This window comes from Salvelinus fontinalis, chromosome 29 (assembly GCF_029448725.1).
Source record: "Salvelinus fontinalis isolate EN_2023a chromosome 29, ASM2944872v1, whole genome shotgun sequence".
Taxonomy (NCBI): Eukaryota; Metazoa; Chordata; class Actinopteri; order Salmoniformes; family Salmonidae; genus Salvelinus; species Salvelinus fontinalis.
The window spans coordinates 8,091,240-8,105,330 of NC_074693.1; the positions used below are offsets into that span (position 1 = coordinate 8,091,240).

A 14,091-nucleotide genomic window follows, 5' to 3' on the forward strand; every position below is an offset into this window, starting at 1 on the left:
AGATAACCGGTAAAAAAGAGGCGCAATAACCTCCAGTCCTGGCCTGCGCGACACGGGATAAAATGACACCATGCAGATAAAAACGGGATAAACGGAAGCAAAAGGCGTTGTCAGGGACATCAGCGCGCTGTTATAACGGGTTCTGACCATGCTCGGCTCGCACTGTCTGCCTGGCTGAAAGTGATGCGGTCATAGCGCGAGCAGTTTCAGCTCGTTCCATCCCTCTCCGGTCTCCGGTCTCTCTCTTGCGGCAGTTCGAATGTGGAGTCACCACCGGAGCACTGCCTTCTGCTAACCGGAGAAGATGAAATGTTTTTCCCGTTATCTCCCGTACCTCTTCCGCCCTCCCACCACCATCCTATCTTCCACATGCCACACCGAAGGTAGGTAGAGACTCAGGAGCTGTGTGTATTGTGGTCGATAGGGGAGGGGAGTTTAGATGTCTAGTATAGATCTCGTTATGTTGTTGATCATATGGTGAACTATACTGCATATAGGCCTATATGCTTTATCCGTGCGCTTCTGACCTTAACTGTGTGAGCTGTCATTGTGAGCTGTCACATAGGGTCTGTGTCCCGTCTGTGGTTTTATCCTATAGCATGATGTAGTCTAGTTAGGGCAGGACAACTGACAACACTTATGAATGCAAACGTGACCACTGACTGTAACGCAGACCTGGGTGAAATAGGCCTACTTTTGGGCTTCATTTTGCCTGGAATTTGCACTTTTGGGACTATTCTATCGGCACACTAAAAGCAAAGCTGAAGTATGGGAAAGTATTTGACATGTGATTTTACTCTGGTTGTGCTCCATAAGTGGATAGAAGTTTAGAACTGATATGCAACACTGTGACACCAATCCATTCTGAGAAGCCTGATCATTCTGAGAAGCCTGCTCATTCTGAGAAGCCTTCAGAGAAGCCTGATCATTCTGAGAAACCTGATCATTCTGAGAAGCCTACAGAGAAGCCTGATCATTTTGAGAAGCCTGATCATTCATTCTGGTTCAATTCTCGGGCCGACTCTTTTCTCTGTATATATCAATGATGTTGCTCTTGCTGCGGGCGATTCCCTGATCCACCTCTACGCAGACGACACCATTCTGTATACTTCTGGCCCTTCCTTGGACACTGTGCTATCTAACCACCAAACAAGCTTCAATGCCATACAACACTCCTTCCGTGGCCTCCAACTGCTCTTAAACGCTAGTAAAACCAAATGCATGCTTTTCAACCGTTCGCTGCCTGCACCCGCCCGCCCGACTAGCATCACCACCCTGGACGGTTCCGACCTAGAATATGTGGACATCTATAAATACCTAGGTGTCTGGCTAGACTGTAAACTTTCCTTCCAGACTCATATTAAACATCTCCAATCCAAAATCAAATCAAGAATCGGCTTTCTATTTCGCAACAAAGCCTCCTTCACTCACGCCGCCAAACTTACCCTAGTAAAACTGACTATCCTACCGATCCTCGACTTCGACGATGTCATCTACAAAATAGCTTCCAATACTCTACTCAGCAAACTAGATGCAGTTTAACATAGTGCCATCCGTTTTGTTACTAAAACACCTTATACCACCCACCACTGCGACCTGTATGCTCTAGTCGGCTGGCCCTCGCTACATATTCGTTGCCAGACCCACTGGCTCCAGGTCATCTATAAGTCCATGCTAGGTAAAGCTCCGCCTTATCTCAGTTCACTGGTCACAATAACAACACCCACCCATAGCACGCGCTCCAGCAGGTATATCTCACTGATCATCCCAAAAGCCAACACCTCATTTGGCCGCCTTTCCTTCCAGTTCTCTGCTGCCTGTGACTGGAACGAATTGCAAAAATCGCTGAAGTTGCAGACTTTTATTTCCCTCACCAACTTTAAACATCTGCTATCTGAGCAGCTAACCGATCTCTGCAGCTGTACATAGTCCACCTGTAAACAGCCCACCCAATTTACCTACCTCATCCGCTTACTGTTTTTATTTAGTTACTTTTCTGCTCTTTTGCACACCAGTATCTCTACTTGCACACGATCATCTGATGATTTATCACTCCAGTGTTAATCTGCTAAATTGTAATTATTCGCTCCTATGGCCCATTTATTGCCTACCTCCTCTTGCCTTTTGCACACAATGTATATAGACAAATTTTTTCCCCTACTGTGTTATTGACTTGTTTATTGTTTACTCCATGTGTAACTCTGTGTTGTTGTCTGTTCACACTGCTATGCTTTATCTTGGCCAGGTCGCAGTTGTAAATGAGAACTTGTTCTCAACTAGCCTACCTGGTTAAATAAAGGTGAAATAAAAATAAATAAATAAAAAAATTCTGAGAAGCCTGCTCATTCTGAGAACTTCTTGGTTAACAATACTACTACACCTAAAAGGCCTCTATTTCATTAGAACAGTGTGACATCTGTGTTTCAATGTTCTCTTGTTAATTTGTCTGGTATTATACAGGGGTATGCCACGTTCCATGTGCTTTCTAAAGCATAGCAGACAGAGCTGTTCTGAATACAGGGCCTGGGGAGAGCAGACAGAGCTGTTCTGAATACAGGGCCTGGGGAGAGCAGACAGAGCTGTTCTGAATACAGGGCCTGGGGAGAGCAGACAGAGCTGTTCTGAATACAGGGCCTGGGGAGAGCAGACAGAGCTGTTCTGAATACAGGGCCTGGGGAGAGCAGACAAAGCTGTTCTGAATACAGGGCCTGGGGAGAGCAGACAGAGCTGTTCTGAATACAGGGCCTGGGGAGAGCAGACAGAGCTGTTCTGAATACAGGGCCTGGGGAGAGCAGACAGAGCTGTTCTGAATACAGGGCCTGGGGAGAGCAGACAGAGCTGTTCTGAATACAGGGCCTGGGGAGAGCAGACAGAGCTGTTCTGAATACAAGGCCTGGGGAGAGCAGACAGAGCTGTTCTGAATACAGGGCCTGGGGAGAGCAGACAGAGCACTGAGCAGTTGACTTCTTTCTTACAAAGGGCATGTGTGTGTGTGTGTGTGTGTGTGTGTGTGTGTGTGTGTGTGTGTGTGTGTGTGTGTGTGTGTGTGTGTGTGTGTGTCGAAGTGCATCAGGGCACAGAGACCAAAATGACTGACTTAATACTCACTGACTTACAGAGTTGATTTGTGGTAATATGTAGCCTATGCTAATATGTAGCCTATGTAGCCACGTTCTTCACACTCTAGTACACATTAGACCTGGTAACTGTATGTATTCTCTCTATTCCCCCCTCCCCATCTCTCTCTCAATTCAACAGGCTTTATTGACATGGGAAACATATTGCCAAAGCAAGAGAAATTAATAAACAAAAAGTTCCAAATGGCATATTATGTCTTTATACAGTGTTGTTACGATGTGCAAATAGTTAAAGTACAAAAGGGAAAATAAATAAACAGAAATATGGGTTGTATTTACAATGGTGTTTGTTCTTTACTGGTTGCCCGCTTCTTGTGACAACAGGTCACAAATATTGCTGCTGTGATGGCACTATGTGGTATTTCACCCAAAAGAAATGGGAGTTTCTCAAAATTGAATTATCTCTGTCTCTCTTTCACACTCTCTCTGCTTCTCTCTTCTTTCCAATAATTTGCTGTATATAATAACAACAACAAAAACAGTATGTCTCCGGTTAATTACATGATTACAAGGCAATTCCTAGTTCCCCTTGTGTCTCTGTTCTTCTCTGCTGGGATTCTAAAATTATTAAGTGGTAATCTATAGGATTATAAATTATTATCCTGGAGGGACGGAGTGGTAATCTATAGGATTATAAAGGATTATCCTGGAGGGACGGAGTGGTAATCTATAGGATTATAAAGGATTATCCTGGAGGGTTCGAGTGGTAATCTATAGGATTATAAAGGATTATCATGGAGGGTTCGAGTGGTAATCTATAGGATTGTAAAGGATTATCCTGGAGGGACTGAGTGGTAATCTATAGGATTATAAAGGATTATCCTGGAGGGTTCGAGTGGTAATCTATAGGATTGTAAAGGATTATCTTGGCGGGACGTAGAGGTAATCTATAGGATTATAAAGGATTATCCTGGAGGGACTGAGTGGTAATCTATAGGATTAGGATGGTTACTTTATCATCTACAACATGCATTCACAGGAAGGCCTCAAGGATTGACGCTGTAAATAGTGGGATTTTAGTAAAAGTCAGAGCTTTCTTAAAGAAATAATCCTCCCTCTGAGTGATAAGCAAATACTATTCAAAATCTTGAATGGAGAGCGAGAGAGAGAGAGAGAGAGAGAAGCAGACTGGTAAACTAGGCTGTTTGTCCTATCCTGGCAGAGTGGATGGGGGGTGTGAGTAATCAGCTGTGCATATGTTGTCAATGTCTTTGCATTTTCACATGTAATGCTCGTTTATGCCAGAAGGTGGTGCTGCACGATAAAATGTACTACGGTCAGTGTTGAAGTAGCAGACAAATCAAATTGGTCACGGTTAGCAGATGTTAATGCGAGTGTAGCGAAATGCTTGTGCTTCTAGTTCCGACAGTGCAGTAATATCAAACAAGTCCCCAACAACTACCTTATATACACAAATCTAAAGGGGTGAATGAGAATATGTACATATTTTAACCTTTTTTTAACTAGGCAAGTCAGTTAAGAACAAATTCTTATTTACAACGACGGCCTACCAGGGAACAGTGAGTTAACTGCCTTGTTCAGGGGCAGAACAACAGATTTTTATCTTGTCAGCTCAGGGATTCGATCCAACAACCTTTCGGTTACTGGCCCAACGCTCTAACCACTAGGCTACCTGCCTCCCCACAGATAAGTATATGGATGAGCAATGGCCGAGCGGCATAGGCAAGGTGCAATAGATGATATAAAATACAGTATATACATATGATATGAGTAATGTAAGATATGTAAACATTATTTAAAGTGGCATTGTTTAAAGTGACTCGTGATCCGTTTATTAAAGCGGCCAGTGATTGTGTATCAATGTAGGCAGCAGCCTCTCTGAGTTAGTGATGGCTGCTTAGCAGTCTGATGGCCTTGAGATAGAAGCTGTTTTTCGGTCTCTCGGTCCCAGCTTTGATGCACCTGTACTGACCTCACCTTCTGGATGATAGTGGGGTGAACAGGTAGTGGCTCGGGTGGTTGTTTTCCTTGATGATATTTTTGGCCTTCCTGTGACATCGGGTGGTGTAGGTGTCCTGGAGGGCAGGTAGTTTGCCCCCGGTGATGCGTTGTGCAGACCGCACCACCCTCTGGAGAGCCTTGCGGTTGAGGGCGGTGCAGTTGCCGTACCAGGCGGTGATACAGCCCGACAGGATGCTCTCGATTGTGCATCTGTACATTTCTTCAGCCTCCTGAGGTTGAAGAGGCACTGTTGCGCCTTCTTCACCACGCTGTCTGTGTGGGTGGACCATTTCAGTTTGTCTGTGAAGTGTACGCCGAGGAACTTAAAACTTTCCACCTTCTCCACTGTTGACCCTTCCAGACATTTCCTACATGTGAGGCTGCTCTGCTCTCCATGGCCAGACAACACAGAGACACACTCCTCCTCATGACTCAGTCTAGTGTGAACAGACACTAGACTGATTCAGAGGGGTTGGGCTAAATGCAGAAGACATATTTCAGCTGAATGTATTCAGTTGTACAACTGACTAGGTATCCCCTTTCCCTTTCCAGACGGGCAGACAGACAGGCTGGCAGGCAGGTAGACTATCACAGCCAGTCATCTTGTTCTATGCAGTCACTTAGAGAGATCAATTAACCAGTCTAGATCAATGTTAGCTTTACAGCTTTAATCTGTTGGTCCAATTAAACTAAGCCCAAGGAGTGTAAGTTACAGGCTGGATCAGCTCATTGACATGTTACTATTCACAGAGGGAGGAGAAGGTATCTCTGTGATTTATCCTACTAATAGACTGGAGGGTTGGAGGTTCTTACATTAACTCTGTTAACTTCAGATCCATAGACAATCACACTAGTCACAGTATCTGTTCCCTCTAAGTCACATGTGTGAAACACAAGGCCCGCTGGCCAAATCCGGCCCCAGCAATGATTTGGGTTGTCAATTCATTTTGGCCCTCTTCCATAGAGTACCACAGTATGTCATAAATCCCATAAAACTTTGCGGTCAAACAAGGAAATGGTCCCAATTGTTTTTCCCCCATTCCTTTTTCCCATAGGGGATTTTAGAAACACTTAAAATAAGGGCTGTGTTTTGTGTAAAGCTTACCCTGGCGTGACATTTTGATAACCGTGTAAATCTCTGTCGGACAATGTGACTTTTATGTTTTCTAAAATTCTTTAAAAAGTTTCTAAAAAAGTAATGGTGGAAAAACAATTGGATCCACTTCCCTGTTTGACCATTAGGTTCTCTGGGTTTTATGACACCTCCACTGTGGGGCTCTATATTGTACTGACGTGATGCGCTGCACTACAAGTCACAGCAAGCACAGCCAACGTGCTGCATGCCTTGTGGCAGTGCATTGCCACACCCATCCTACCAAACCCACACATGAGTCAGCCAGTGCACTATATCATACACTAAATATACAAAAGCATGTGCACACCCCTTCAAATGAGTGGATTAGTCTATTTCACTATTTCAGCCTCCCCCGTTGCTGACAGGTGTCAGGCCATTCTACACACCTGTTGCTGACAGTAAGGCCATTTTACTGCCGATGTTTCTCCACAGACAAACACTGGCAGTAGAAGGGCCTTACTGAAGAGCTCTGTGACTTTAAATGTGACACCGTCATAGGATGCCACCTTTACAACAAGTCAGTTCCTCAAATTTCTGCCCTGCTAGAGCTGCCCCGGTCAACTGTAAGGGCTGTTATTGTGAAGTGGAATTATCTTGTAGCAGCAACGGTTCAGCCACGAAGTGGTAGGCCACACAAGCTCACAAAACAGGACCGCCGAGAAAGAAAGAAAGAAAGTTTGTCCTCGGTTTCAACACTCACTACGGAGTTCCAAACTGCCTCTGGAAGCAATGTAAACACAATAACTGTTCGTCGGGGGCTTCATGAAATGGGTTTCCATAGCTGAGCAGCCGCACACAAGCCTAAGATCACCATGCACAATGCCAAGCGTCAGCTGGAGTGGGTGTAAAGCGCCCTGCCATTGGACTCTGGAGCAGTGGAAACACATTCTCTGGAGTGATGAATCACGCTTCACCATCTGGCAGTCCGACAGACTAATCTGGGTTTGGCGGATGCCAGAAGAACGCTACCTGCCCGAATGCATAGTGCCAACTGTAAAGTTTGGTGGAGGACGAACAGTTATTGTGTTGACGTTGCTTCCAGAGGCAGTTTGGAACTCCGTAGTGAGTGTTGCAACCGAGGACAGACGATTTTTACACGCTATTTGATTCAGCACTCGGCGGTCCTGTTTTGTGAGCTTGTGTGGCCTACCACTTCACTGCTGAACCGTCTGGGGCTGTTTGTCATGGTTCAATTCTTAATGCTACAGCATACAATGACATTCTAGATGATTCTGTGCTTCCAACTTTGTGCCAACAGTTTGGGGAAGGCCCTTTACTGTTTCAGCATGACAATGGCCCTGTGTACAAAGTGAGGTCCATAAAGAAATAGTTTGTTGAAATCGGTGTGGAAGATCTTGACTTGCCTGCACAGAGCCTTGACCTCAACCCCATCAAACACCTTTGGGATGAGTTGGAACGACGACTGTGAGCCAGGCCTAATCGCCCAACATCAGTGTCTGACGTCACTAATGCTCTTGTGGCTGAATGGAAGCAAGTCCCAGCAGCAATATTCCAACATCTGGTGGAAAGAATGTAGGCTGTTATAGTAGCAATGGGGGTGGGGGGGGGGCAGCTCCTTATTTATGCCCATGATTTTGGAACGAGATGTTCGACATACTTTTGCTAAATGTCCACGCCAAGTTTCGGTTCCAACGGGTCATTTCTGTAGCCTACAGAAAATGTCACCTTAGTTGTCAAAAAGTTATAAGATAAAGGATTCACATGTGGGTATAAATCACTACTAAAGGACAATATGACATACAAGCGAGTATAAATTAGTCAACAGTTGAGTCATTTACTTCATGAAATTACAGCGTGATGCACTTGGATCTGTGTATTCAAAGTCAATTGCACTGCTTTCGTGAGTCCCGTTTACAGCGCGCAGCGGAGGGAAAGTGTACAGACCAATGCTACAGTCCTAGCTAGGCTACTAAAATGTTGCAGTCTGGCTTCGGTTTTTAAAGCTTGACAATGAACAACCAAAAAACAAAACCTGCAACAAAAAAACATGCAAAGAAACACAACTCAACATTTGAGTTGTAGCCTAGGCCAGCTACTCAACTAGGCCAGCTACTCAACTAGGCCAGCTACTCAACTAGGCCAGCTACTCAACTAGGCCAGCTACTCAACTAGGCCAGCTATTCAACTAGGCCAGCTACTCAACTAGGCCAGCTACTCAACTAGGCCAGCTACTCAACTAGGCCAGCTACTCAACTAGGCCAGCTACTCAACTAGGCCAGCTACTCAACTAGGCCAGCTACTCAACTAGGCCAGCTACTCAACTAGGCCAGCTACTCAACTAGGCCAGCTATTCAACTAGGCCAGCTACTCAACTAGGCCAGCTACTCAACTAGGCCAGCTACTCAACTAGGCCAGCTACTCAACTAGGCCAGCTACTCAACTAGGCCAGCTACTCAACTAGGCCAGCTACTCAACTAGGCCAGCTATTCAACTAGGCCAGCTATTCAACTAGGCCAGCTACTCAACTAGGCCAGCTACTCAACTAGGCCAGCTACTCAACTAGGCCAGCTACTCAACTAGGCCAGCTACTCAACTAGGCCAGCTACTCAACTAGGCCAGCTACTCAACTAGGCCAGCTACTCAACTAGGCCAGCTACTCAACTAGGCCAGCTACTCAACTAGGCCAGCTACTCAACTAGGCCAGCTACTCAACTAGGCCAGCTACTCAACTAGGCCAGCTACTCAACTAGGCCAGCTACTCAACTAGGCCAGCTACTCAACTAGGCCAGCTACTCAACTAGGCCAGCTACTCAACTAGGCCAGCTACTCAAATAGGCCAGCTATTCAACTAGGCCAGCTACTCAACTAGGCCAGCTACTCAACTAGGCCAGCTACTCAACTAGGCCAGCTACTCAACTAGGCCAGCTACTCAACTAGGCCAGCTATTCAACTAGGCCAGCTATTCAACTAGGCCAGCTACTCAACTAGGCCAGCTACTCAACTAGGCCAGCTACTCAACTAGGCCAGCTACTCAACTAGGCCAGCTACTCAACTAGGCCAGCTACTCAACTAGGCCAGCTACTCAACTAGGCCAGCTACTCAACTAGGCCAGCTATTCAACTAGGCCAGCTATTCAACTAGGCCAGCTACTCAACTAGGCCAGCTACTCAACTAGGCCAGCTACTCAACTAGGCCAGCTACTCAACTAGGCCAGCTACTCAACTAGGCCAGCTACTCAACTAGGCCAGCTACTCAACTAGGCCAGCTATTCAACTAGGCCAGCTACTCAACTAGGCCAGCTACTCAACTAGGCCAGCTACTCAACTAGGCCAGCTACTCAACTAGGCCAGCTACTCAACTAGGCCAGCTACTCAACTAGGCCAGCTACTCAACTAGGCCAGCTATTCAACTAGGCCAGCTATTCAACTAGGCCAGCTACTCAACTAGGCCAGCTACTCAACTAGGCCAGCTACTCAACTAGGCCAGCTACTCAACTAGGCCAGCTACTCAACTAGGCCAGCTACTCAACTAGGCCAGCTACTCAACTAGGCCAGCTATTCAACTAGGCCAGCTATTCAACTAGGCCAGCTACTCAACTAGGCCAGCTACTCAACTAGGCCAGCTACTCAACTAGGCCAGCTACTCAACTAGGCCAGCTACTCAACTAGGCCAGCTACTCAACTAGGCCAGCTACTCAACTAGGCCAGCTACTCAACTAGGCCAGCTATTCAACTAGGCCAGCTACTCAACTAGGCCAGCTACTCAACTAGGCCAGCTATTCAACTAGGCCAGCTACTCAACTAGGCCAGCTACTCAACTAGGCCAGCTACTCAACTAGGCCAGCTACTCAACTAGGCCAGCTACTCAACTAGGCCAGCTACTCAACTAGGCCAGCTACTCAACTAGGCCTACAAGACATTGAATGGAGCAATACATGACCCCCCTTCTAAGGGGGTCAAGGGGCATGCCCCCAATAATATGTTTTTGTTTAAAGAAATAGCTGTGAAAGGGTTGTTTCTGGTTAATTTTAAAGGGAAAATACATCCCAACTTTCCTGATAATTTGGTTAATATATCCCAACCACAACTGAAATACCAACCATTTCTTCATTACTTTAAACTGTTGGTCTAACGTTTAGTGGGTGTGGCTTGAAGCAATGAGTGACGTATTGGAAGGGTAGCAGTGCATTTTGAGCCGCTCCCCAGTTTTCAACTGGTCATTATTCAGAACAGCATTGTTCCCATTTAATCGAGCGTTGCATTAAAAAAAAAATTATACTGAACGTGTCTCTGGTGACTTTTCTACTCCAAAATGAACAAAAATTAAATTGTCCAAAAATGAGCATAACAACAACGGATGCAGCATAGTGGCTATAAATAAATAAGCTGAAGCGTGAGGTTGCCCGTCTGTATCTAATCATTAGCTACATCAGTGTTTCCCAAACTTTTTTAGTCATGTCCCCCTTTCATCATGGCCCCCTTTCAATCAATCATCAATCAAATTTATTTATGAAGCCCTTTTTACATCAGCAGATGTCACAAAGTGCTGTACGGAAACCCAGCCTAAAACCCCAAACAGCAAGCAATGCAGGTGTAGAAGCACGGTGGCTAGGAAAAACTCCCTAGAAAGGCAGGAACCTAGGATGAAACCTAGCGAGGAACCAGGCTTTGAGGGGTGGCCAGTCCTCTTCTGGCTGTGCCGGGTGGAGATTGAAAGAGTACATGGCCATTAAGGCCAGATTGTTCTTCAAGATGTTCAAACGTTCAATAGATGACCAGCAGGGTCAAATAATAATCACAGTGGTTGTAGAGGGTGCAACAGGTCTGTACCTCAGGAGTAAACGTCAGTTGGCTTTTCATATCCGAGCTTTCAGAGCTCGAGACAGCAGGTGCGGTAGAGAGAGAGAGTCGAAAACAGCAGGTCCGGGACAAGGTAGCACATCCGGTGAACAGGTCAGGGTTCCATAGGCGCAGGCAGAACAGTTGAACTGGAGCAGCAGCACGACCAGGTAGACTGGGGACCACAAGGAGTCATTAGGCTAGGTAGTCCTGAGACATGGCCCTAGGGCACAGGTCCTCCGGGAGGGGAGGGAGAGAGGGAGAGAGAGATAATTAGAGGGAGCATGGTTAAATTCACACAGAACACCAGTTAAGACAGGAGAATTACACCAGATATAATAGACTGACCCTAGCCCCCCGGCACATAGACGATTGCAGCATAGATACTGGACACTGTGGCCCCGTCTGACAATACCCCCGGATAGGGCCAAACAGGCAGGTTATAACCCCAGCCTCTTTGCCAAAGCACAGCCCCCACACCACTATAGGGATATCAGCAGACCACCAACTTACTACCCTGAGACAAGGCTGTGTATAGACCACAAAGATCTCCTCCACCATACGATCCTGAGGGGGCGCAAAACCGGGCAGGAAGATCACGTCTGTGACTTAACCCAATGAAGTGACGCACCCCTCCTAGGGACGGCATGGAAGAGCACTAGTAAGCCAGTGACTCAGCCCCCGTAATAGAGTCAGAGGCAGAGAATCCCAGTTTGAGAGAGGGGAACCGGCCAGGCAGAGATAGTAAAGGTGGTGGATTGGATAATCAGGATTATTTGTCAGATCCAACAGCAGATTTATTTGTGTCTTGGGACCTAGAACTAGCATCTCTGTTTTGTCGGAGTTTAAAAGTAAAAAATGTGCTTATGTCTGAAACACAGGCTTCCAGGGTAGGCAATTTTGGGGCTTCACCATGTTTAATCAAAATGGACAGCTGTGTGTCGTCCACATAGCAGTGAAAGTTGACATTGTGTTTCCGAATGACATCACCAAGAGGTAGACTATATAGTGAAAACAATAGTGGTCCTAAAACAGAACCTTGAGGAACACCGAGACATACAATTGATTTGTCACATCTTATGTGTGAATACCGGGCCAAGCCACAGCCTCCGAAGACTGGGCCAAGCCACAGCCTCTGAAGCCCGGGCCAAGCCATAGCCTCCGAAGACCGGGCCAAGCCACAGCCTCCGAAGACCGGGCCAAGCCACAGCCTCCGAAGACCGGGCCAAGCCACAGCCTCTGAAGACCGGGCCAAGCCACAGCCTCCGAAGACCGGGACAAGCCACAGCCTCTGAAGACCGGGCCAAGCCACAGCCTCCGAAGACCGGGACAAGCCACAGCCTCCGAAGACCGGGCCAAGCCACAGCCTCTGAAGACCGGGGCAAGCCAAAAGCATAATCTACGGTGGGGGAGGGCCAATCATAACTAAGGAATTGAGTAGTACTGTGTGGCGTAAAGTCACAGAAAGCCTGTAGCTACTGGTGGAAAAATAATTTCCAATCCATCAAATTCATTATTCTGTGCACGTGTGTGTGTGTGTGTGTGTGTGTGTGTGTGTGTGTGTGTGTGTGTGTGTGTGTGTGTGTGTGTGTGTGTGTGTGTGTGTGTGGACAGCTTGCCATGTCCCAAATAGCACCCTATTCCCAACTTAGTGCACTACTTTTTGGAAGGGCTATGGTCAAAAGCAGTGCACTCTATAGGGAATAGGCTGCCATTTGGCACTTAGAAAACAATCTAGAAAACAATCTTTATGATCTTCAGTCTCCTAATGAGAAATAAACAAGAAGTATCAGCCTCTCCTGTTCAGTCCATTAACTCTTCTGTTACAGCGTGTTGTGGATCCTGAACTGTATTGAGACAGAGAGGAGCGGAATGATGACGACGTTTAATCATCTTAATGGTCCAATTACACAGACAGCTGTCGTTGTGCTGCATAGCAATGGTTGCAGCTTCACCGGCAGTTACCTAGCAACAAGAGAGGTTACATACAGAGCACGTTGCAGAATAGCTGTACTCATACAGCAATGACTACATTAAAATGGAATAAATGTGTCACTTTTTTTGCTGTTAATTACATTCTGACTTTAAAAAGGGGGTTTTGACTGTGTGTGTGTGTGTGTGTGTGTGTGTGTGTGTGTGTGTGTGTGTGTGTGTGTGTGTGTGTGTGTGTGTGTGTGTGTGTGTGTGTGTGTGTGTCTGTGTGTCTGTGTGTCTGTGTGCGGGTGTGTTTATGCATGCAAGTGTGTGCATAGCCTAAACATGTGTCTGTTAGTGTGCCCTCGAGGTTAGATAGGCTAACGTACTGGTATTTCCATAGGGAATAATTTAAATCAACCAGTTTTCCTAGGAAAGGTTTCGACTAATCATAGACCATCCATCAATTTAAATTAATTCATTAATGGAGGGAGGGAGCATTAGAAAAATGGGGAGAGAGATGGAAGGAAAGGAGCATTAGAAAAAGGGGGAGAGAGAGATGGAGGGAGAGAGCATTAGAAAAAGGGGGAGAGAGAGATGGAGGGAGAGAGCATTAGAAAAAGGGGGAGAGAGAGAGATGGAGGGAGGGAGCATTAGAAAAAGGGGGAGAGAGAGATGGAGGGAGAGAGCATTAGAAAAAGGGGGAGAGAGATGGAAGGAAAGGACCATTGGAAAAAGGGGGAGAGAGAGAGATGGAGGGAGGGAGCATTAGAAAAAGGGGGAGAGAGAGATGGAGGGAGGGAGCATTAGAAAAAGGGGGAGAGAGAGAGAGAGATGAAGGGAGGGAGCATTAGAAAAAGGGGGAGAGAGAGATGGAGGGAGCATTAGAGCGAGAGAGGAAGAGAGCAAGATTTGTGCCACAAGAAAAGGGCAACCAATGAAGAACAAACACCATTGTAAATACAACCTATATTTATGTTTATTTATTTTCCTTCTTTGTACTTTAACTATTTGTACATCGTTACAACACGGTATATATACATAATACGACATTTGAAATGTCTTTATTGTTTTGGAACTTTTGTGAGTGTAATGTTTACTGTTCATTTTTTATTGTTAATTTCACTTTTTTTTTATTATCTAC

General features: G+C 46.1%; 1 protein-coding gene across 1 annotated transcript in view; it reads left to right on the forward strand.

The window, feature by feature from the left end:
• The window catches only part of LOC129827381 (serine/threonine-protein phosphatase 2A 55 kDa regulatory subunit B beta isoform-like), a 77,271-nt gene continuing 63,180 nt past the window's right edge, over positions 1 to 14,091 (forward strand). Inside the window, exon 1 of the mRNA XM_055888165.1 lies at positions 1 to 383. Coding sequence (XP_055744140.1) covers positions 305 to 383 — 79 coding nt within the window. The 5' untranslated portion in view covers positions 1 to 304. The remainder of the gene's footprint in view (positions 384 to 14,091) is intronic.